The sequence below is a fragment of the Cetorhinus maximus genome, chromosome 20 (assembly GCF_964194155.1).
Source record: "Cetorhinus maximus chromosome 20, sCetMax3.hap1.1, whole genome shotgun sequence".
Lineage (NCBI taxonomy): Eukaryota > Metazoa > Chordata > Chondrichthyes > Lamniformes > Cetorhinidae > Cetorhinus > Cetorhinus maximus.
The window spans coordinates 87,152,745-87,177,225 of record NC_135898.1 but is presented as its reverse complement, the minus strand read 5'-3'; the positions used below and the strand labels follow the sequence as shown (position 1 = coordinate 87,177,225).

The window sequence follows — 24,481 nt, the reverse complement described above, 5'->3', positions numbered from 1 at the left end:
TACAGGCCCTTGTGTGCATTGTTGGTTACATACCCTCTGGACATGCCATCCAGCTTGAGCTGTTGTTATGCATGGCTCATGTCCAGTTTGGTGTAGGGTTTTACTCCAGCTGGCTTAGTGTACAGATCTTCTATTCTCGGGATAGGATATTTATCTGGTTTGGCTGTCTTGTTTAAGGTTAATTTATAGTCTCCAAAGATGCAAATAGTTTGATCAGGTTTCATCACGGGGACTATGGGCGCTGCCCATTCCAAAAACTGGACTGGCTGGATGATGCCCAGCTTCTCTAAGAGGCACAATTCTGCGTCCACCTTCTCCTTTAGGGCATAAGGCACAAGTCTGGCCTTAAACAGCTGGGGTGTCGCCTCCGAATCTACATATAGTTTTGCTTCTAAGCCTTTTGTCTTTCCAGTTCATCATGAAACACACTGTCACACTTCCTTAACAGCTCAGGAATTCCTCCTGTTCTCAGTTGAAATATTTCTGACCAGTTGAGCTTAATTTTTTGTAACCAGTCTCGGCCCAGAAGATTAGATCCTTCACTTGTCACTATGACCACTGGAAGCTGGGCTGTCTGTTGCCTATAGGACACAGGTACTGTGGTGATGCCCTTTACCTGTATTGACTCTCCAGTGTATGTCTTCATTTGAGCCATGGTTTGCTCCAGATTCAGTGGCTGGTACGTTCATTTAGGTATTTAAATGTGTGTTCTCCCACCACTGTGTTTGAGGCTCCCCTATCTACCTCCATGACTAGAGGCTTCCCATTCGCTTGAAGGGTGACGGTTATTGGTTCAGTTTTTACTGTTTTGACGTTGTATAGGGAATAGATATCAGTATCAGCAGCTTCTGGTTCTGTTATATCATTCACTTCAATCATCTTGGTCTGCTGTCTGATTGGCTATCTCGATTTCACCCTGCATTGTTTTATCACGTACCCTTTTTAGTGGCTGTAATGGCATTGTGCCTCCTTGAATCGGCAGGTTTCTGGTACGTGGTTACCCCCACATCGGTAACAGATTAATTTTGGAGTTGCTGCTGAGATGCTTCCACTGGACCTTTTTGTTTTTTGAGCAGCGGAGACTGTCTCTCGCTTCGCTGCCATATCTCTGGTTTTCGCACCACGTCCGGCGATAGGTTCCTGCCCCAACTAAAGAATGGCGCCAGGTTGCACACTCTGTAAAGCCTGCGGGTCCTTCTCAGCACTCTCCATTGCTAGCGCTATTTCCTTGGTGTGCTTCAAATCAATGTTCACCTCTGCAAGTAAACGGTGCTGAATGGTGTCGTCGTGAATGCCACAAACCAACCAATCCCGTAACGTCATTGAGTGTGTCTCCGAAGTCGCAGTGCTCAGCCAACTGCTTCAGCTTCGCGATATAAATTGCGATGGACTGTCCCGGGGTCCTTACTCTGGAGTTAAACTTAAATCTCTGCATTATTACCGATGGCTTCGGCTGAAAATGTGTCTTCACGAGGTCTACAAATTCATTAAAAGGTTTAGAGTTGGGTGCATTCAGGGCCGTCAGACTATGGATGAGGTTGTATGTCTTGCTACCACAGACACTTAAAAGAATTGCTTTCTGCTTCTCTGCCATGGTTATTTCATTCGCCACGAAATAAAAAACCTAAGTGCTCTATGTACTCGCTCCAGTCTTCCATGGTCAATTCTGCCAAAGAGTGGCATGACTGGTGAGTATACATTTCTTTTTTTCCTTAAGAATTGATGTACTCACATTCACAAGGCGAGGTGCAGTGTTGGAGCTATTTATCCTCATCGCCAATTGTCATGAAGTTGATGTACTGGACAGGTTTCTTACTTGAAACAGATAACTTTATTACAGAGCTTGTTTAGAAGCTGCGTGCTTTAACCAGGTCCACGGCTAGGGCTCATTTGTCAGAAAAGTCACGTGACCCCTAAAGGCAGTAGGAAAGGTTATACCTTCAATCACTACAGTGGTCTAGGTAATGGAGTGAAGGCAGAAGGGGTGACGAGCACATCTCAGAGTCAGAAAGGTTGCCAAAGGCCAAGGTTGAGAATGGTCTGGTTCAGCCTCAGACAGTGGTCGGGGAGAGGGTTAGAAAAGAGTAGCTACGAGGAGAGATTGGATAGGTTGGGGTTATTTTCCTTAGAACAAAGAAGGCTGAGAGGTGACTTGATTGAGGCGTACAAAATTATGAGGGGAATAGATAGAGTGGACAGGATAAAATTGTTTCCCTTGATGGAGAATTCTAGAACCAGGGGACATAGATTCAAGATAAGTGGCAGAAGGTGTAGGGGGGACATGAGGAAGAACTTTTTTAGGCAGAGGGTAGTGGGTGTCTGGAATTCACTGCCCAAGTTGGTGGTAGAGGCAGAAACTTTAAACTCTTTTAAAAAGTACCTGGATCTGCACCTAAAGTGCTGTAAACTGCAGGGCTATGGGCCGGGTGCAGGAAGGTTGGGGATTCGAAAGGGCACCTGGGTGTCCTCGGGCTGGCATGGACAAGATGGGCCGAATGGCCTCCTTCTGTGCTGTAACTTTTCTATGGTTCTACAGATGGAGTAGGTGGCTAGGGAATAGAGTTTGCCACCGGGCACTGGCCATGATGACTCCAACCTTGCCAAAACTTAGCTGGAGGAAAACTCTGCTCACCCACAACTGGACCAGCAGCAAATCAAGGGGCAGTGGAAGGGGGAGAAGTGATGTGGAGGTACAGCTGGGTGTTGTCAGCGTTCAGTTATTCAGCATAAGGAATTCAACAATTGCTCTCTGCTTTGAATGATATTTGGCAGGCCAGTCTCTCTTATATTATCATTTTGCACCAAGCTTCAATTGTGACTTTAAAGAAAAAAAATGCAATTTTGCAGGAGGTGCCACAATACATTGCATGAAATTGCACTAAAAATATGGCTTTGCGTGGAGAGGGAGGGGATGGCAAACACGGATCTCTCTGCAACGACCCATTCCCTCCGCTAGTCGGGCAGGTTGTGTGTGCGTGTGTGTGTAGCGGAGCCGGGGCACTGGCGGCTGTTGAGCCCCGGGACAGTGAGCGCTGGGAGGATGCGGAATGCGGAGCGATATGCTGTCAGTCAGAGACCTCTACAGACTCCTGGGTTTCCCCAGAGGTGAGTGCCTTCACCCCCCTACCCCGGCTGTATCTTTGTACGGAAACCGGCCGCCCTTAGCCCCATTGAGAAACTTTCCATCAGCTGGAAATTGACAACTGAGGGCCTGGGATTGACAATAAAAGTTAACTTTGTTGAAAGTTTTGAAGTCCCGTCCCACCCCCTCCCCTCTAGCAACCCTCGCACTCTAAATGCTGGAAATGATTCTGAAATGCCTAATGAAGCTGCTAAGCGAATATTTAAGGAAGTTATATCATCTGAAGGTTTTATTTAAACTTACCCTTTTTTTTAAAGAAAACTAAGTGTGTTGTCAGTTAATCAGCGCCATTGTTGAGTTTTTAAAAAAAAAATATAGAAAATGCAATGTCTTCCGAACAGTAAATGCGTTTCCTACGCGTGTGTTTCCTCTCCGAATTATTTTAAGCGACCAAGGGTGTGTTTAAGGGCATTGATCCTCATTGAGGATATGCATTGTTCCAGTAAAGTCCTCCCAAGTCTAATAAGTGATTTTCCTGGGGCAATAATTATTGGCCTTTGGACAAAGATGGCAGCTGATCTGTGCACAGCAAGATCCCCAGGGATGGGATGAGATGACTGACTTGATCTGTGGTGGTTTTTATTGGTTAAGAGGACCAGTGTGGTCCTGGACACTCCCTGTTCTTGATACGGTGCTTTGGAATCTCTAGTGCATGCAGTTATCTCATCTGAAAGATGGTGGCTTTGGCAGCCTCATTCTAACATTGGGAAGTCAGTCTAAATCATGTGCTCAAGACTTTGGAGTGGGGTTCAAACCCACAGCCTTTTGAGGGAGGCTGAAGGAATGTCCTGTACTATAGTAATACAACAGGCAATGCTCCCAAATTCTGTTGGACCTCATCTAGAAAAAACAGGGCATTTGATTCATTGACAGTTTTCTCTCCTCTCTCCTTTAGCTTCAGCTACCTGGACTGTCAGCCGTGGAATCCCCTCCTCTCTCGTTTCCTTTTAAGACATTCCTTAAAACCTACCACTCTTGCCAAGCCCTTGGTCATCTTTCCTCATAGATCTCTATGTGGTTCAGTGTCATATTTTGTCAATGTTCCTGTGAAGGCTATATTGCAATGTTAATGAAAGTTGTTGTTGTATCAGAGAATACACTGATTAAGCAGCAGCACTGGATCGATGTGTTAATATCTTTGAATAATCAAGCTATTCAGTGTAAACGTGTGGACTCACAGGAGGCCTGGTTCTGACCAAAACACAATGTTGTGTGTTTTTGAGTACGCCCAATGTGCCACCACAGTGTGGTTCTGGGATATTGAGTTTTTTAACCTTAGCTTTGTTCTGATTATACCTTGAAATGATTGTGATGGTGTATTTGTGACTGGCTATGTCTCAGTCTGGGGTCAGCAAGGAGATTGATCAGTGTCTATGGCAGTGTACCAGCTATGTGAAAGGTGACAGTGCTTCAAGGAACAATTTCATATTGAGAGTTAATGTAGGATCTACATCTTTGTTGTTTTGATATGGGGGAGGCGGTGGGCACGGTGGTATTGTCACTGGATCAGTTTGACCCGGGTTCGAATCCCACCACAGCAGATGGTGAAATTTGAATTCAATAAAAATCTGGAATGAAAAGTTTGATGATGACCATGGGGTGAATTTTTCAACAGCTTTTGAAACTTTTTAATAAATACAGTAAATAGTTATTTAAACATGTCCCATCATGTGTCACATGAGCTGGGACATGTTTTGAAAATTTATCCAATTATTTTTTAAAAAACCTTCAGAAGGCCTCACCCCGCCCGTGGATGAGGTTTCCTGAAAAACGCGAAGGCCGCTTGGGCTCTTTGTCTGCCCGGCAACCTTCAGGTTGGATGGGCAGCGTTGTTAATATGGTTAATTACTTTTTTAATGGCCTTAATAGGCCGTTGACAGTTTGGCGGGTGAGCAGCCGACTCTGGCGTGCGCCCGCCCAATGAAAGGTCAAAATGACGCGCGGTGATGCAGGCCCGACGTCATCTCGAGTCATTTTGTGTGTCGGTGTGCCGGGCCCGCCCCCACATGCCGACGGCAATATTCTGGCCCATAAAACTATTGCCGATTGTTGTGAAAACCCATTTTCCCTTTAGGGAAGGAAAACTGCCACCCTTACCTGGTCTGGCCTACCTGTGACTCTAGACCCACAGCATTGGGGTTGACTCTTAAAATGTCCTCTAAACAAAGTTAGGGATGGGCATTAAATGCTGGCCTAGCCAGTGATGCCAACAGCCCATGAACGAATAAAAAAAGTCTCTTCCCAAGCCCATCCACGTCTCTGCTTCTCTCTCTCTCCCAAAAATAACCTCAAAAATTAATCCTTTTAACCAATCTGAGAGTCATCCATCCAAACAGTATCACTGTGGTTTAACATTTTTTTTGACCTATTTACTTTTTCCTTCTCTTCTCCCCTTTCCTTCCCTTATGATGCACCTAGGGACATTTTGCATGTTAACGCCACTATATAAATGCAAGTTGATTTTAGGGAAGGTAGATATTGAAACTACATTGGCTGTTCCTCCTTCTGAAACTTCACACCAGCTGACGTGAAACCATTTTTGTCCATGAACGTGCCAAGTCCAACTGGCTCCCATCGAAGGAACTAGTTTGAAATTTGCCCCAAGCTCATTTCGCAAGAAACCAATTTTTGTCAGGAGGGGACTTACCATGTCAGTTTGATCATCTTGTGAACTGTCTCTGTCTGTCCACCCTCGCTCTCCAAAACTCCTTGAATCTTACCCGTCGTCCTGAAGGCACTTATTGTGGCACAGCTTCACTTTAGTATTGCAAGTTCAGTCTACAGGTCTATGCTACCTCCAAACGAATTGCTCTCTAAAGTCATGCCATAAACTATCAAGCACAGGGAATTACTTGAGAGGACCACAAGTAGACAGATCACCGTGTCCCCCAATCAGCAACTAAGAGTAAGAAAATTGCTTCACTCCTCACTGGCCACTTGAATATGACGGAGATTCAAGCACATTGGTTCAGGACAATTAGTGTAGAACTCTCCTTGGGATGAAAAGCCTCTTTGACTATATTTAACGGAAATGCAGATAGAGAAGAATGTATGGAGTTGTTGGAGTGAATATTCTATGTTGTAATTGTTGCAGTCATGGTAAGTTACTGAGACAACTTGTGTTTATATAGTGCCTTTAATGTAATGAAATGTCACAAGGTGCTTCACAGGAACATTATAAAACAAAGTGTGGCATCGAGCCATATAAGGAGATGGGTCAAACGACCAAAAGCCTGATTAAAGAGGTAGTTTTTAAGGACTGTCTTAGAGGGGGAAAGAGAGGCAGAGAGGTGTAGGGAGGGAATTCCAGAGCTTGGGGCCTGGGCAACTGAAGGCATGACCACCAAAAAGGAATCAAATAAGACAAGAATAATTTGCAACCACATTCCCCAGAGCGTTAAAGAGGCACCATGTTTCTAAACATGGAGGGAGATTGGCCACGTGCTGTTTCCATTACAGTGATGGTTTCATGATTCAGTTTTGATAACACAAGTTGCAACATTCTTAAGGCAGGTGACTTGTCAAATGAATTTTCCCCATCCACCATCTGCCTTGAGAAGTAAATTTAACTTAATCAGGAGGCAGGTAGTTGTCATTAGAATGGGAGCAGCGAATCCACTTTTGTGTAACGTTGGGTTAGGGCAGAGAGCGAGAGGCAGACACAGTGAGACCTGGACTCTGTGCTGTTGGCCACTTCTTTCAGCTTCAGCCAATTACTTGCCCTAAATTTGTTGTTGATGCATTTGGTGAACATTGAGACTGTTTGTTTGGTAAACTTACTATCAATAAAGATAGTATCTCTTTGGAAGTAGCTGGCCATTGTTATAAAAGATCGTTCCCTCCGGGATACCCTGGTCCACCCCTCCATCACCCCCTACACCTCAACCCCCTCCCACGGCACCTTCCCATGCAACCGCAGAAGGTGCAACGCCTGCCCCTTTACTTCCCCTCTCCTCACCGTCCAAGGGCCCAAACACTCCTTTCAAGTGAAGCAGCATTTCACTTGCACTTCCCTCAATTTAGTCTACTGCATTCATTGCTCCCAATGCGGTTTCGTCTACATTGGAGAGACCAAACGCAGACTGGGTGACCGCTTTGCGGAACACCTTCGGTCTGTCCACAAGCATGACCCAGACCTCCCTGTCGCTTGCCATTTCAACACTCCACCCTGCTCTCATGCCCACATGTCCGTCCTTGGCCTGCTGCATTGTTCCAGTGAAGCCCAACGCAAACTGGAGGAACAGCACCTCATCTTCTGACTAGACACTTTACAGCCTTCCGGACTGAATATTGAGTTCAACAATTTTAGATCATGAACTCTCTCCTCCATCCCCACCCACTTTCCGATCCCCCTTTTTTCCAATAATTTATATAGATTTTTCTTTTCCCACCTATTTCCATTATTTTAAAATATATTTCCATCCATTGTTTTATCTCTACCTTTTAGCCTTTTTCGATCCCTTCCCTTCCCCCCACCAGGACTCTCTGTACCTTGCTTGTCCTGCTTTCTACCCTTAATGTCACCTATTAGCACATTCCTTAGATAATATCACCACCTTCAATACCTCTTTGTCCTTTTGTCTATGACATCTTTTGGCTATCTCCACCTATTACTGGCCCTCTATCCAGCTCTACCTGTCCCACCCCCCCTTAAACCAGCTTATATTTCACCTCTCTTCCGTTTTTCCTTAGTTCTGTTGAAGAGTCATTCGGACTCGAAACGTTAACTGTGTTCCTCTCCGCAGATGCTGTCAGACCTGCTGAGTTTTTCTAGGTATTTTTAATTTTGTTATTGTTATAAATGGGTTGGGGGTGTTTTTAAAATGTGCTGCCTGTTACATGGCATACGAATGTTCTACTCGTGGAATGTTTTACTCGTGTGTTGTTGCTAAGTTTATTCAGGCTGCAGTTACATTGACACCTTTGTGTCGTTCATTGATGCAAAAGTGATTGTACACTTTGAATTCCCTGGAGTGGAACAGTGTCAGACTCCCTTCTACAACAACTTTGGTTGATGAAGCAGAGTTAACATTTTGGATCGATGACCTTCCATCAGAACTGGCAGAAGTTAGAGATTTATAAATTTATGGCAGGTACAGAGACCAGGGGGAAAAAGGGGAAGGAAAGGCTGAAAGGAAAGAAAGAAAGGCCTGCATTTATATAGCGCCTTTCAATATCGCAGGACATCCCAAAGTGCTTTACAGCCAATGAAGCACTTCTGAAGTGTCGTCACTGTTGTAATGTAGGAAACACAACAACCAATTTGCAGATAGCAAGCTCCTATAAATAGAAACATAAACATACGTAGAAACATAGAAACTAGGAGCAGGAGTAGGCCATTCAGCCCTTTAAGCCTGCTCCGCCATTCATTATGATCATAGCTGACCATCCAATTCAATAGCCTGCTCCCGCTTTCTCCCCATATCCTTTGATCCTTTTCACCCCAAGAGCTACAACTAACTACTTCTTGAAAACATACAATGTTTTGGCCTCAACTATTTTCTGTGGTAACGAATTCCACAGGCTCACCACTCTCTAGGTGAAGAAATTTTTCCTCATCTCAGTCCTAAATGGTCTACCCCGTATCCTCAGACTGTGACCCCTGGCTCTGGACTCCCCCACCACCGGGAACATCCTTCCTGCCTCTACCCTGTCTGGTCCTGTTAGAATTTTATAGGTTCCTATGAGATTCCCCCTCATTCTTCGGAACTCCATTGCACAGTGATAAAGACCAAATAATCTGTTTTTGTGATGTTGAGAAGACAGTGCCTCTGACAGGACAGAACTCCTCAGTACTGCACTGGGAGTGTCAACCTTGATTTGTTTTTGTGTTCGAGTCTCTGGAGTGGGACTTGAACCCAGAACCACTGATTGAGAGGCAAGAGTGCTACCCACAGAATCGGAGCTGACACCTAAGGGACTGTGATAGGGTGGAGGACAGGAACGATTAAATGCCAAAGGAATGATGGTACAAAGCAATAGGGGGTGGTAATGGACCAATAACGAAACCACGAATGGGTCTTTTGGAGGAAGCGTAAATAGCAACCACAGAACAATTACCAGCAGTGGCTGGCCAAAGAAACAGAAAGGATGTTTATGATCTGAAGTTGCTGAACTCAATATTGAGGCTGGAAGGTTGTAAACACCTAATCGAAAGAGGTGCTGTACCTTGAGATATTGGATAATGGGGGTATTAAAACAGAAGGATCAAAAGCTTGGTCAAAGAGGTAGGTTTTAGAGAGGGTCTTTCAGGAGGAGAGAGGTGGAGAGCTAGGAAGGTATTCAGTAGGGGTCATTTTAGATTATGTTTCAATTACTGGCGTGAGGCCACTCACCTCACTCAGCAGAGGTGAGGGTGGAGGATACATTGACTAAAGTAAGTGAGACTGAAAATTGTGGTGTTGGAAGACATGAAACATGTAGCATAGTGGTATTGTCAAAGGACTAGTAATCCAGGGACCCGGTATACTGCTCTAGAGAATTCAATTTAAAAAAATCTGTAATTAAAGTCCAATGATGACCATGAAACCATTGTCGATTGTCGTAAAAAACCCCCCTGGTTCACTCATGTCCTTTAGGGAAGGAAATCTGCCGTCCTTACCTGGTCTGACCTTACATGTGACTCCAGACCCACAGCAATGTGGTTGACTCTTAAATGCCCTCTGAAATGGCCTAGCAAGCCACTCAGCTGTATCACATGGCTACAGTAAATTGGACCTTCACCACATGGGGTGGGGGGGGGGAAATAAAATCTCCTCATCAGACATCAGGGTCTGGTTTTAGAAATGTTTTCGCCATATTGGGATGTCCCAGAAATACTTAATAAACACAGTATTTCGAGCTAGTCAGCATTCTTGACATGCAATAAAATGGAATTACTATTTGTGGAAAGCACTTTGGCTAATTTGGATGGGTAGATTATGCCACAGAATTATTTCACTACTTTACAACTGTGACTACACTTCAAACGTACATCATTGATTGTAAAGTGGTTTGGTATGTCCGGTGGTTGGGAAAATTGTTGAATAAATGCATTTTTTTATTCTTTCTGCCCGCCTGTCTGTCTTTATCTCTTTCCTTTTCTCTGCTTTGGTCTGGGACATCTTTTACACTTTGCCGCTATGTTCCAGTGGGACAGTAGACCCTGTGGATCACCTACTCAGAATCACACAGTGCAGAAGAGGCCCTTCGGCCCATCGAGTCTGCACCGACATGTGACAAACATCTGACCTGCCTACCTAATCACATTTACCAGCGTGTCAATGTTACTTCTGTCTGCTTATTATGGCTTTCTGTTACTAAAATGGGTTCTGTCGATGGGAATGGGGGACCATTACTTTTCATTCAAGTGACCGCTAGTCTGAGGACCCAGTAGCACTGGAAACTTAGTTTGGCGTGAGTCTTGATGTGGGCGTCAGGTGTCCATTTATAACCAAATGTGCTTTTATATTTGGACAAGTGTGAAGGAGAGTGAGGCAGGGCAGGGGCTCGTGTGTTTGTGTGTGTGTGTGTGTGTGTGTGTGTGTGTGTGTGTGTGTGTGTGTGTGTGTGTGTGTGTGTGTGTGTGTGTGTGTGTGTGTGTGTGTGTGTGTGTGTAGGTCAGGTAGGCATGGCGTACATTGGTTTGAGTGTGGAGGTGTTAGAGGAGGTTGAACTCCTGCACTTCGAGACTCTGCTTCCACCACCTGGGCTCAGAGCTTACCATTCAATACAGTGCGAGCACCCGACACACTTTCATTTGCCACAGAAAAAAAAAACTCATAAGAATAATGGGAGCTTATGAAATTTTTGCTACTTTTTCGCGAAGAAGTGTAATTTATGTGCAATTTTTAAATGAAATATCAAAAGCAAATTACTTCATGCCAGAAGCAAAGGTAGAGACATTTTCATATTTTAAACATTAATACTACACTTGTATTTGAAACGTTCCAATACTATGTTGCAAAACCATCTCAATAATGGTCTGAGAAACTAAGTTCTATATTAATCAAGCAAAATTAACAGTAACATAAATCTTGCTTCTAAAATGTCAATGTTGCTGCCCGTGCTAATGGTAACTTGTGCACGCGGGAGCTGGTCAGGTTGTGTGATGTTTCGCCAGTGGTGGAGATCAGGATACTGGGCTCTTCTGTCGGCCGTCATGTAGCACACTAGTGACTTGTGTTCTGGTTCAGCCCCACTGCACATTGAGAACCACTGTTCTCAAGGACAATATGGTCCGGAGCTTGAATGAGAGTCACAACTGTAACTTACATCTTCTGGCCTTGGACTCCCCCCCCCCGCCCCCCGGCCCCCCTCAGTGTTGTCCAACCCACCAAGCATGACGCTCCACTAGAAATAACCTTAATGAAAAGAAAGATTGCATTTCTGTAGCCCCTTTCATAACCACAGGACTGTCAAAGTGCTTTATAGCCAATAAAGTACTGTTGAGGTGTAATCACTGTTGCAATGTAGGATGTGTGGCAGCTAATATGCGCACGGCCCCCACAGATGAGCAACGGTTCATGAATGTCCTTTAGGGAAGGAAATCTGCTCTCCTTATCTGGTCTGGCTTAAATGTGACTCCAGACCCACAGCAATGTGGTTGACTCTTAACATGCCCTCTGAAATGGCCTAGCGAGCCATTCAGTTGTATCAAACCTGCTGTGCAGTCTACACGGAACGAAACCGACGGATCACCCGGTATCGACCTAGGCATCGGAAGTGACAGCAGCACCCCCAGCCCTGTTCACCCTGCAAAGTTCTCCTTACTAACATGTGGGGGCTTGTGCCCAAATTGGCAGAGTTGTCTCACAGACTAGTCAAGCCTGACATTGTAAATATGATTCTGTGAATATGACTTTGTCCCAGAAACCACCATGACCCAGCAGAGGTGGCGGGCACAGTGGTATACAGTCCGGAGGGAGTTGTCCTGGGAGTCCTCAATATCGACTCTGGGCTCCATGAAGTCTCATGGCATCAGATCAAACACATTTAAGAAAACCTCCTGCAGGTTACCACCAATTGTCCTCTCAGTTGATTAATCAGTGCTCCTCCATGTTGAACACCACTTGGAGGGAGGAAGCACTGAGGGTGGCAAGGGCACAGAATGTACTCTGGGTGGGGGACTTCAATGTCCATCACCAAGAGTGGCTCAGTAACACCACTACTGACCGAGCTGGCTGAGCCCTAAAGGACATAACTGCTAGACTGGGTCTGGGGCAGGTGGTGAGGGAATCAACAAGAGGAAAAAACCGACTTGACCTCGTCCTCACCAGTCTACCTTTTGCAGATGCACCTGTCCGTGGCCGCACTGGTAGGCATGACCAATGCCAGGAGCAGCACCAGGCATACCCAATAATAAGGTGTCAACCTAATGAAGCTACAACACAGGACTACTTGCATGCCAGACAGTGGAAGCGCAAGGGATAGACAGAGCTTAGCAATCCCACAACCAACGGTTCAGATGTAAGCTCTGCAGTCCTGTCACATCCAGTTGTGAATGGTGGTGGGCAATTAAATAACTCACTGGAGGAAGATGCTCCACAAATATTTCCATCCTCAATGATGGTAGAGCCCAGCACATCAGTGCAAAAGACAAGACTGAATCATTTGCTGCAATCTTCAGCCAGATGTGCTGAGTGGTTGAGTCATCTCTGCCTCCTGCTGAGGTCGCCAGCAATACAGATGCCAATATAATTCACTTCACATGATATCAAGAAACGGCTGAAGGCACTGGATACTGCAAAGGCTATGGGCCCTGACAATATTCCGGCAATAGTACTGAAGGCTTGTGCACCAGAACTTGCCATGCCCCTAACCAAATTGTTCCAGTGCAGCTACAACACTGGCATCTACCTGGCTATGTGGAAAATTGACCAGATATGTCCTGTACACAAAAAGCAGGTCAAATCCAACCTGGACAATTACCGCCCCATCAGTCTACTCTTGATGGAAGGGGTCACCAACAATGCTATCAAGCAGCGCTTGCTTAGCAATAACCTGCTCACTGATGCTCAGTTTGTGTTCCGTCAGGGTCACTGAGCTCCTGACCTTAATACTGTCTTGGTCCAAACATGGACAAAAGAGCTGAACTCCCGAGATGAGGTGAGAGTCACTGCCCTTGACATCAAGGCAGCATTTGACCGAGTGTGGCATCAAGGAGCCCGAGCAAAACTGGAGTCAATGGGAATCGGGGGAAAACCCTCCACTGGTTGGAGTCATACCTAGCACATAGGAAGATGGCTGTGGTTGTTGGAGGTCAATCATCTCAGTTCCAGGTCATCACTACAGGAGTTTCTCAGGGTAGTGTCCTAGGCCCAACCATCTTCAGCTGCTTCATCAATGACCTTCCTTCCATCATAAGGTCAGAAGTGGGGATGTTTGCAGATGGTTGCACTACATTCAGCACCATTCATGACTCAGATACTGAAGCAGCCCATGTCCAAATGCAGCAAGATCTATACCATGTTCAGGCTTGGGTTGTTAAGTGGCAAGTAACATTCACGTCACACGTGCCAGGCAATGGCCATCTCCAACAAGAGAGAATCTAACCATCTCCCGTTGACATTCAATGGCATTACCATTGCTGAATCCCCACTATCATCATCCTGGAGGTTACCATTGACCAGAAACCGAACTGGACTAGCCGTATAAATACTGTGGCTACAAGAGCAGGTCAGAGGCTGGGAATTCTGTGGAGAGTAACTCAACTCCTGACTCCTCAAAGCCTGTCCACCATCTACAAGGCACAAGTCAGGAGTGTGATGGAATCCTCCCCACTTGCCTGGATGAATGCAGCTCCCACAGCACTCAAGAAGCTCAACACCATCCAGGACAAAGCAGCCCGCTTGATTGGCACCCCATCCACCACAATAAATATTCAACGCCTCTACCACCAACACACAGTGGCAGCAATGTGTATCTTCTACAAGATGCACTGCAGCAATTTACCAAGACTCCTTCAATAGCACCTTACAAACCTGCAGCCTCTACCACCTCGAAGGACAAGGGCAGCAGATGCATGGTAACACCACCGTCTGCCAAGTTCCCCTCCAAGCCACTCACCATCCTGACTTAGAACTATATCACCGTTCCTTCACTGTTGCTGGGTCAAAATCCTGGAACTCCCTCCCTAACACCCTAAGGTGTTCCTATACCACAGGGACTGCAGCGGTTCAAGAAGACAGCTCGCCACCACTTCTCAAGGGCAGTTTAGGGATGGGCAATAAATGCTGGCCTAGCCAAAGATGCCCACATCCTGTGAATGAATATATATATGTAAAAAAAATTAATTATGAAAATGGGATAATGACCAGATAATTTGTTTTTTTTTAGTGGTGTTGATAGTGGGATAAATATTAACTAATACACCTGGAAGAAGACATCAGCTCTTCAAAATAATTTCATGGGATCTTTTACATGGAATGCACTCCTTCATTGGCAGAGGTATAGAATATAAAAGTAAGGATATAATGTTGGAATTGTATAAAACACTGGTGAGGTCACAACTAGAGTATTGTGTGCAGTTCTGGTCACCACATTACAGGAAGGACGTAATAGCTCTGGAGAGAGTGCAGAGGAGGTTTACAAGAATGTTGCCAGGGTTAGAAAAGTGTAGCTACGAGGAGAGATTGGATAGGTTGGGGTTATTTTCCTTAGAACGAAGAAGGCTGAGAGGTGACTTGATTGAGGTGTACAAAATTATGAGGGGAATAGGTAGAGTGGACAGGATAAAATTGTTTCCCTTGTTGGAGAATTCTAGAACCAGGGGACAAAGATTCAAGATAAGTGGTAGAAGGTGTAGGGGGGACATGAGGAGGAACTTTTTTACACAGAGGGTAGTGGGTGTCCGGAATTCGCTGCCCAAGTTGGTGGTAGAGGCGGAAGCTTTAAACTCTTTTAAAAAGTACCTGGATCTGCACCTAAAGTGCTGTAAGCTGCAGGGCTATGGGCCGGGTGCAGGAAGGTGGGATTAGAAAGGGCACCTGGGTGTCCTCAGGCTGGCATGGACAAGATGGGCCGAATGGCCTCCTTCTGTGCTGTAACTTTTCTATGGTTCTAACTGCCTGAGAGGGCAGATGGGGCCTCAATTTTATGTCTCACCTGAAAAGCACTTCTGTGCAGGAGTGTCCGTTTTGAATTTTGTGCTCACGCCCTGTAGTGGGATTTGAAGTTGACCTCGCCGTCTCTCTCCTGACTCAGAGGCGAGTGTGCTTCAAGCTGAGTCAGAGCTGAGGATAAAGGAAGAACATTGACAAAAATGCCTCTCTCCAGCTGTTTGTTAGGCTCCATAATTTAACAGCAGATGATTTCATTCTACTTCACATTCCTCTGATGGGATCTAAAATGACATGATGAATAGACTTAGCTTCTCCTTTTGAATCTTCAGTATCTGTACTTGACATTCCTTGTGGTGGCATGTTGTTACTTTGATGTGATAAATTTGTGTGTAGATGGTTGCGAATGTAACTGGGTGGCAATGCAGTTGGTTTATCATGCTGTTCTGACATAAGTAGGCGTTTTGCAAACAATTACAAAGTTAGTGAGGGATTGGATTATCCAATGCAACATCCATAATATCAGGATAGGAAAAGATCAGCTGGCCTGTGCTATGCATTCGTGATTCCTTACATGAACACTCTCTACTAACCTAGAGGCATGAAATTGTCTGGGAGAGGTGCAAAACCACAACTTGCATTTATCTAACACCTTTTTTAAGATGAAATGTCTCCAGGTGCTTCACAGGAGCTCCGTCAAACAAAATTTGCCACTGAACCACTTAAGGGGAGATTAGGGTCGCTGACTGTAAGCTTGGACAAAGAAGTAAGCTTTAGGAGGGAGAGGTTTATAGAGGGAATTCCAGTTCTTATGGTGTAGGCAGCTGAAGGCTTGGCCACCAATGATGCAACGATTAAATTCGGGTTATGCAAGAGGCCAGGACTGGAGGAGCGCCGATATTGGAGGAATATAGGGCTAAAGAAGATTACAGAAATAGGGATGGTAATGCCATGATTTAAAAAACCCAAGCTAATTGGGCAAAAAGTTCTCAATGTAATCCCTTTGGGCGATCAAAGCTAGTCCAGGATACCACATTGACCCTGGTGTAAAAATGTAGGATACCCACATCTTGGTGATCATCACCCAAGCCAGAAAGAGGGCTAGCTTTCTCAGATGTACGATGAAGCATTGTTCACTGCCCAAGTGGCGGCCGGTTCCTCTCTTCCCTGGGGAAAATGAGAACCGCCTAATATCCAACCTAGTTCTACCCTTGGTAACTTGTCAGCATAAACCCTGGCCCTTCCTAACAGATCCAGTTGAAATAATTGATCCACATAAACACAGTATAATCCTATAAACCTCTGTCGGGTCTCTCCTGAGTCTATGTTTTGCGAATGTATATAGGCCCAGCATATTGAGCCTATCTGGGTAATTAAGATGTTGTAAACTAGACATTAATCTTGCAACCCTTCACTCCACCCTTAACAAAGCCTCAATATCTCCCACCATCTGGGGGACCCAAATTGGGTACAGTATTCTAATTGAGGTCTAACCAAGACATTGTTCAATGACAAAATGCTATGTTTTATTTTATGGGGAATTCTCCTGTGAGGACATCCTAGTGCCCACAAGAAAATGAGATGGGAGCAGGATTGGATGCTATGACCTGTCGAGCCTGTTCTGCCATTCAATACGATCATGGCTGATCTTGGGCTTCAACTCCATTTTCCCACCTGTTCCCCCATATCCCTCGATTCCCTGAGAGACCAAAAATCTGTCAATCCCAGTTCAACAGTGGAGTATCTACAACCCTTTGGGTTAGAGAATTCCAAAGATTCACAATCATTTGAGTGTTTTACAACCTTGAATGGGGTGAAGCTACAGCTAAAACATTGGTCATGAACCTTTAGAAAACGATACACTCCGTCACCCAGATCTCTTCCATTAACCACTGGCTTCAATTCTCTTCCACAAGAGCACACAACACAGGAATTAGGAGCAGGGGTAGGCCATTCTGCCCCTCGAGCCTGCTCCGCCATTTGATAAGATCATGACTGATCTGATTGGGGTCTCAACTCCACTTTCCTGTCTGTCCCCTTCACTCCCTTGCTGATCAACACTCTATCGAACTCGACCTTGAATATAGTCGATGACCCAGCCGCCACTGGTCTCTGGGGAAGAGAATTCCACTAATTCCCTATAGGGTGCATGAACATTTAACATTTGCTCTGCCCTCGATTTTACTTGACACTGTTTTTCTCAGTTAAATATCATTTGCCAAAAAAACCGGGCCATTCCTTCAATGCGTTGAGATCTACTTGCTATAGTTTAGCATCCTCAAGTGCATTTGGGTGCCTTGAGCTTGTAAAAAGGGCTATATAACTGGAAATGTATTTTTTCTTTACAGTGTAAGTTGTGGCATATGGTGACTAGAACCAGCTTTAAGAATTTCGTCCAGAATTCCTCTACGAAGTTGACCAGACATGGCTCAAATTGCATGCAGTCTTTCATACATGCAGAACGCAAACCATACGACTAAGCTACATCCCACAGTCAGTATTGCTTAGCAGCAGCTCACCATAATGGATAATGTAGAGAAACAGCCAAGACTGATAATGAAGATGAAAGCAAAATTACTGCGGATGCTGGAAATCCGAAATAAAAATAGAAAATGCTGGACAAACTCAGCAGGCCTGGCAGCATCTGCGGAGAGAGAACCAGAGGTAACGTTTCTTCAGAGTTCTGAAGAAGATTCATAACGGACTTGAAACGTTAACTCTGTTTCTCTCTCCACAGATGCCGCCAGACCTGCTGATAATGAACAATTTACACTGAAGGTTCACAATGTACCAAAGTTTGACAACTACTTGCAGTCAGAAAAGGGACCAGCTTATTGAGCCCAATGGTCTGTTCCTGCTTTCCCTCAGAATTCCATTTTTCTTTATCCTGGAGGATGTGTCAAGCGTCCATTGCAAGAGTCAGATCCTCGCAGATGTTTGCTGTGAAATGGAGTTGTTTCTTTCCTTCACCCACGGGAGATGCCACCTACAGTGCTACAATGCAGTTCTGTGAATTTACTGCCTTTGCTACCTGCCCCAGTGGCTGTTGCTGGCGTGTGAGAGCCTAGATGATGAGTATTGCAAGGCTAGCAACTTTAAAAGGCAAAATAGGTGAACCCTTGTGTTCTTGCCCATACTTGCACCTGCACATGCAGCAGAGGTTACTGGGTTGGAATCAGGAGCAGGAACCTGTTAGGGGTTTTTTTTTCTTTCCCCCCCCCACCCCCCTCCTCCTTGCCACCATCCGCCCTTTCCTGACCCAGGAGCACTGATACCAATTGCACAAGCCGCCACTGTACTTTGGATGAAATGAGCACAGACCAGGGAGTGAAGCTTGTTTGATCTTATGCAATCTGCTTGGATTGCTGACATTTCAGTTCATAGTGAGGGAGGTGCCATCTGTTGGATGAGGCGTTAAATTGAGGCCCTCTCTGTTCTCTCAATTTGATGTGAAAGATCCCATGAAACTAATCGAAGATGAGCAGGGGAGGAATCCCTGGTACCAATGTTAACCTCTCAACCAACATCAATGAAACAGTGGATCTGGTAGTTTTGCTGTTTGTGCGACCTGGCTGCCTACAAATTGGTTGCTGTGTTTTCTACATAACAGCAGTAACTGCGCTTTGAAAGCGCGTACTTGGCTTTGAAGCACTTCGAGGTGCCCTGAAGTCGTGAAAGGCACTAAAGAAATGCAAGACTTTTCTCTCTCCCACAACTCAAAAGGAAAGAGAATGTGGACACCAAGCCAGGAGTCATTGCAATCGTGTAGAAGCATTGCTTTTAAGCAAAAGTTTTTATTTTGTTGGGATGCCTCAATAATAAGCGATGAGATTTTAAAAAAATCTGCCACTCCTTCCTTCGAGCTTAATGGAAGGCAGTGCACTCCGTGCCTTTCCAGCTGCTCGTCCACATCCCCGGTTTCAGTCACTCCAGCATCGGCAACTGTGCCTTTAGCTACCTGGGGCAGAATTTTGCCGTCGGCGAGCAGGGGGCGGGGCCCGCTCGCAGATGCGTAAAATGATGCGGGATGATGTTGGGTGGAACCCCCAATGTCATCCCGCCCCATTTAAATTTTCAGGAAGGCGGGGGCGCAGCAAAATCAGCTGTGGGCCCACCGACCTGTCAATGGCCAATTGAGGCCGTTGACAGGATCAATTATACAATTAAAGGACCTGCCCGTCCAACCTTAAGGTTGGCGGGTCGGCCAGGAGCCCCGGCGGCAAATAGAGAAAACATGAAACCTCATCCACTGGCGGGATGAGGTTTCATGCAGGGTTTAAAAAAGTTTAATAAACTTATTATGTAAATTCTGAACATATCCCATCTCATGTGACGTTGTCACATGAGGGGGACATGTTAAGGAATTTTTTTTTCTATTTTTAATATTTTTAAAAGTGGTCAGCGATCTCCCTGAGGCTGCACTTAGCCTCAGGGAGATGTGCGCTCTATCGTGCGCATGCGTGAAAGAGCGCACTCTCGCATTTGGGGAATCCACCCCTCTGCCCGCACAGGAAGCGCATAGCGCTTCCCACCGGATGTCACGCTGGGCGGGCCTTAATTGGCCCGCCCACGTAAAATGGCGGTGGGGCCCGCTTCTCCGGTGGGAATCGGCTCCCCGCCCGCCGGAGATTGGTTCGTGCCCACCCGCCCGCCAGGCAGAAAATTCTGCCCGTGATCTCCAAAATTCCCTCCCTAATTCTCTCTACCATTCTAGATCACGCTCCTCTTCCCTTTAAAAAGGCCCCTTAAATCCGACCACACCTCCTAATGTGCGGTTTGGTGTCAAATTTTGTTTGGTAAAACTTCCATAACGTGTCCAGGGATGTCCTACTACATTAGAGTTATATACGTGCAAGATGTTGCTGCTCCGAGAAACTCAAGGATGATTCAGGCACTGGCTAAGGCATCTCCATTATATTGTGATGTTGCACAGAGTATCATGCAGTTGCTGCCGGCAGTACATTGTATTGCTGCTCTGAACTGGTCCCCCCCCTACCATTTGCTGAAGGTTAGTGTAGTTGGTTCAGGCTTCACCTCCTTTTTAACACAGCGATTAGCCAATGGGATATTTTGCCTGTTGGGGTGAAGCTGGAGGTAAAGCAGTGAATTTTGCAATGCTGGCCTGCCTGATTCTGGTGCTGAGTGACTGGCACTAACTATCGGGGAAGCAAACGAATCACATGCTTTGCAAAATACTGAAGAGCTGCCGGCGTGTTTTTTTTTGCGTGAACTGTGCCAATTCCTGAACGAGCCAGTTACATTCCTGGGGAAAGAAGTATTTTAGCAGCAGCTGGGAATTTTTTGCAATACCTTTTAACAAAAGCAAGCTTCCCGAATGTTGCCAGTGAACGGCTGGCTTTTGTTTCGTGTCCCGAAGGCATTAACCTATGTTGCTGTTCCAGCCCGAAGCAGCCACATTCTCTCAAGTGGGTCATTCTCCAGGTTGTCTGGCTTCAAATTGGCTGGCCAATTGTCAGAGCCAAGAGAATGGGCTTGTGCGGTTGAGCCAGGCAGCTCTGCCCGCCAGCAGAGGCCCCCTCCTTCCGTCTGCAGTGTTTAAGTTGCAGCTGGAGGTACGGCTGCCCCACCACCCCCAACCCCCAACCCAGGGTGGCAGCCGCCATGTCTCGAGGTGGCTCCCTCCAACTCTCTTGTTTTTTTTTTGTTTCAATGATGCACACAGGCCGTTGACATTGTAGCTGAGCTAACTTTAATGATAACGCATTTTCCTAACGCGAACACATTTCTGCACTAACTGAATTCTACCAAGACGGGTTCCAACATGTGCTGTCTGACCTTCAAATCCCAGGTCAGGTGACCCTCGGTCTAGTACAGTGTACCGTATAGTATCTAATACTGGAGTCCACTACCCCAATCAACTATTATCATGACTATAACGACAGCAGTCCCACTTCTTTGAGGTTCTGGCTCTGTATCCAAATTTGGGGCTACCTCCCCTCTAGGTATAAGTGCAGCATTGCCCAATGCGGAGGGTTGAAACGACAAGCTTGGTAATAATGGTGCCTTCCAACACACATACATTGGGAAAGCAAACCTACCTGGAGACTAATGATTAGCAGAGCCAGGGGTGTGCACCAGTCAGAATTCACGATGCGTTATAGCAGAGAGAGAGAGATATACAGTGTCCAGATACTGGAGGCGTGCAGCAGCAATGAGTTGGGAGCATGGGGACCGCAACAGTTTTGTGGCCTTGTCTAATTTATGTACAAGCTAAGTGTCCACAAAGGTAACAGTTTTGTCTTCTCATTGAACGTCCTAGAACCTAATCAGCACTGATCCTGCTGAAGACAGTACTCTTCAAGTCAATGCAGTGTACTGTCCTGATCTTACAGCACTACTGAGACTCGTGCTGCTTTTGTGTTGGATTTAGTATTGTAACTGTGCCTGTTGGCTCCCAGTGCTAACCCCAAAATAAACCTCTCAGATTTGCTAAGGCCGGCCAAGCGGCTTGTTGCGTCACTTCGGAGGTCACTGCGATTCAACCACGCAAAGAAAGGGAAGGAATTGCATTTGTGTCATGCCTGCATGACCCGGGACATCCCAAAGTACCGCACAGCCAATAAAGGGTTTATTTGAAGTCTAGTCGCTGTGGGAAATGCAGCAGCCGATTTGTGCACAGCAAGCTCCCACATTCAGCAATGAGCAGATCATCTGTTTTAGTGAGCTTGTTTGAGGAATAAATATTGACCAGGCTCTGAGGTGAACTCCCCTGCTCTTCATTAAAATTATGGCACAGGATCGTTCCTGCCTGAGAGGGCAGATGGAGCCTTGGTCTAGTAGCTTCTTTTTTTTAAAAAGCGGCACCTTTGACAGTACAGCACTCCCTCAATACTTCACCGGAGTGTCAGCCTAGGTTTATAAACTCAAATCTATTCAATACTCCTTAGAATCTACTTCAGCCTATCCATTATACATTATATTTGGTATCTGGAGGCACCCATTTCATTAAAAGCTTTTATAGGCACCTGTAGTACCTGTTGCTCCTTTTGGTGGCACTCTGGTAGTCCCAATGTTAAAGATGTCACACTGTATGACATACAGTGATTCGGCTGCCAAATAACCGTCAAATGGTTCAGCCAGAACCCTTTAAGGAAGCAATTCCGGTCTGACCTCCGAGCAACCCCGGCCCTATATTGTGGCTCAGTGGATAGCACTCTCCTCTCTGATTCAGGAGGTTGTGGGTTCATGTCCTACCCCAGGGGCATGAGCACAAAATCTAGACTGATATGCCCAAAGCTGCGGTGTTGGGAGTGCCGCTTTTTCAATGAGGCATCGAACCAAGGGCCCGCCTGCCCTCTCAGGTAAACGACCGCATAGCGCTATTTCGAAGAAGGTCAGGGGAGCTTTCCCCAGTGCCTTGGCCAACGCTTATCCCTGAATCAACCTCATTGAAACAGATTATCTCGTTATTATCATCTTGCAGTTTTGTGGGACTCCGTGAAATTAGCTGCCATGCCCGACTTCCATGATGACGCTTCAGAGCTATTAAATTGGCTGTAAAGCACTTTGGGGAAACTGTGAAAGGTGCTACAGAAATGCAGACTTGTTCTTGTACTCCTTCGTGCACTCTCTCTGCCTCTCTTTTCTTCCTCTGCGTCTCTCTCTCTTTCTCTCTGCCTCGCTCTCAAAAGAAAACGTGCTCTCCTTTGTAGTTTTGAGTGTGTTTGTTTAAGAATGACTTTTTTTCCCTGAGATTAATAACAGAAGGATTAGTTGTCATGCTTGGTTGAATTTTTTGCTTGCATGTTTCAAGTTTGGACTTGCAAAGGATGTAATAGATTACTATGAGTAAGCTGTAAGGAATTTATAGCAACAAGTGACTCAAATAACATCATAACCTGCCAAACAATATTACAGCTTGATCAGATTACTGGCTGTAGAAGCCATTTATTCCCAACATTAAAAACATCATAAATAGGAGCAGGAGTAGGCCATATGGCCCTTTAGGCCTGCTCTGTGCAATAAGATCATGGCTGATCATCTAACTCCACTTTTCCTACCCTATCCCTATATCCCTTTGATTTCCTTAGTGTCCAAAAATCTACCGATCTCATTCTTGAATATACTCTCATGACTGAGCCTCCACATCCCCCCTGGGGTCGAGAATGCCAAAGATTCACCAACCTCTGAAGAAATTCCTCCTCATCTCAGCCCTAAATAGCTGACCACTTATCCTCTGACCCTTAGCTCTTGATTCCCCAGGCAAGGGGAAACAGTTTCTCAGCATCTACCCTGTCAAAACCCTTTAAGAGTTTTATATCTTTCAATGAGATCACCTCCTGCTTCTAAACTACAAAAAAAAAGGCCCATCTACTCCACATGGGGAGCACTTGAACTAGCAAGTGATCACAAGCCTGTAACTGAATTTAGAATTTATGCCTAGAATAACATAGAATGTAGAGACCAGACTCAGGCCATTCAGCCCAACTGGGCTATGCTAGTCTTCATGCTTCACCATCTTCAGCCAATCCTATCAACATTATCCTTCTGTTTCTTTCTCTCTCATATGCTTGTCCAGCATCCCCTTAAATGTATCTGTGCTAATCATCTCAGCTACTCTTACTGGTAATAAGTTCCATATTCTAATCACGCTCTGGGTGAAGACATTTCCCCTGAATTCTCCTGAGTGGACTTCAAGAGACAGACTGGTGGAATGTGCAGATACATATAGTGAATGAAATTTAATGCAGAGAAGTGTGAATGAAATTTAATGCAGAGAAATGTGAAATGTTACATCTTGGCAGGAAGAATGAGAAGAGGCTGTATAAATAAAGGGTAGAATTCTAACAAGGTGCAGGAGCAGAGAGACTATGGTAGGTATATGTTAACAAATCATTGAAAGTGACAGGGCAGGATGAGAAAGTGGTTATAAAAGGCATATGGGATCTTCTGCATTCTAAATAGAGGCACAGATACAACAGCAAGAGAGTTATGGTGAACCTTTATAAAACTCTGGTTCGGCCTCAGCTGAAGTATTGTGCCCAATTGTGGGCACCACGCTTTAGGATGTGAAGGCTTTAGAGAGGGTGCAGCAAAGATTTATGAGAATGGCTCTAGGATGAGGAACTTCAGTTATGTGGATCGATTGGAGAAGGTAGGACTGTTCTCCTTGGGGAAATGAAAGTTGAGAGGAGGTTTAATTGAGGTCTCAGAATCATGAGGCGTTTGGACAAAGTTGATGGGGGCAAATTGTTCACATGCAGAAGGACTGAGGACAAGAGGACACCAATTTAGGGTGCTTGGCAAAACAATTAACAGCAACATGAGGAAAACCTTTTTA

At 45.5% G+C, this 24,481-nt stretch overlaps 1 protein-coding gene across 1 annotated transcript in view; it reads left to right on the top strand.

The window, feature by feature from the left end:
* The first annotated feature begins 2,971 nt into the window (after positions 1–2,971).
* LOC144694550 (uncharacterized) overlaps positions 2,972–24,481 on the top strand; it is a 188,531-nt gene continuing 167,021 nt past the window's right edge. The window contains exon 1 of the mRNA XM_078565109.1: positions 2,972–3,105. Coding sequence (XP_078421235.1) covers positions 3,048–3,105 — 58 coding nt within the window. The 5' untranslated portion in view covers positions 2,972–3,047. The remainder of the gene's footprint in view (positions 3,106–24,481) is intronic.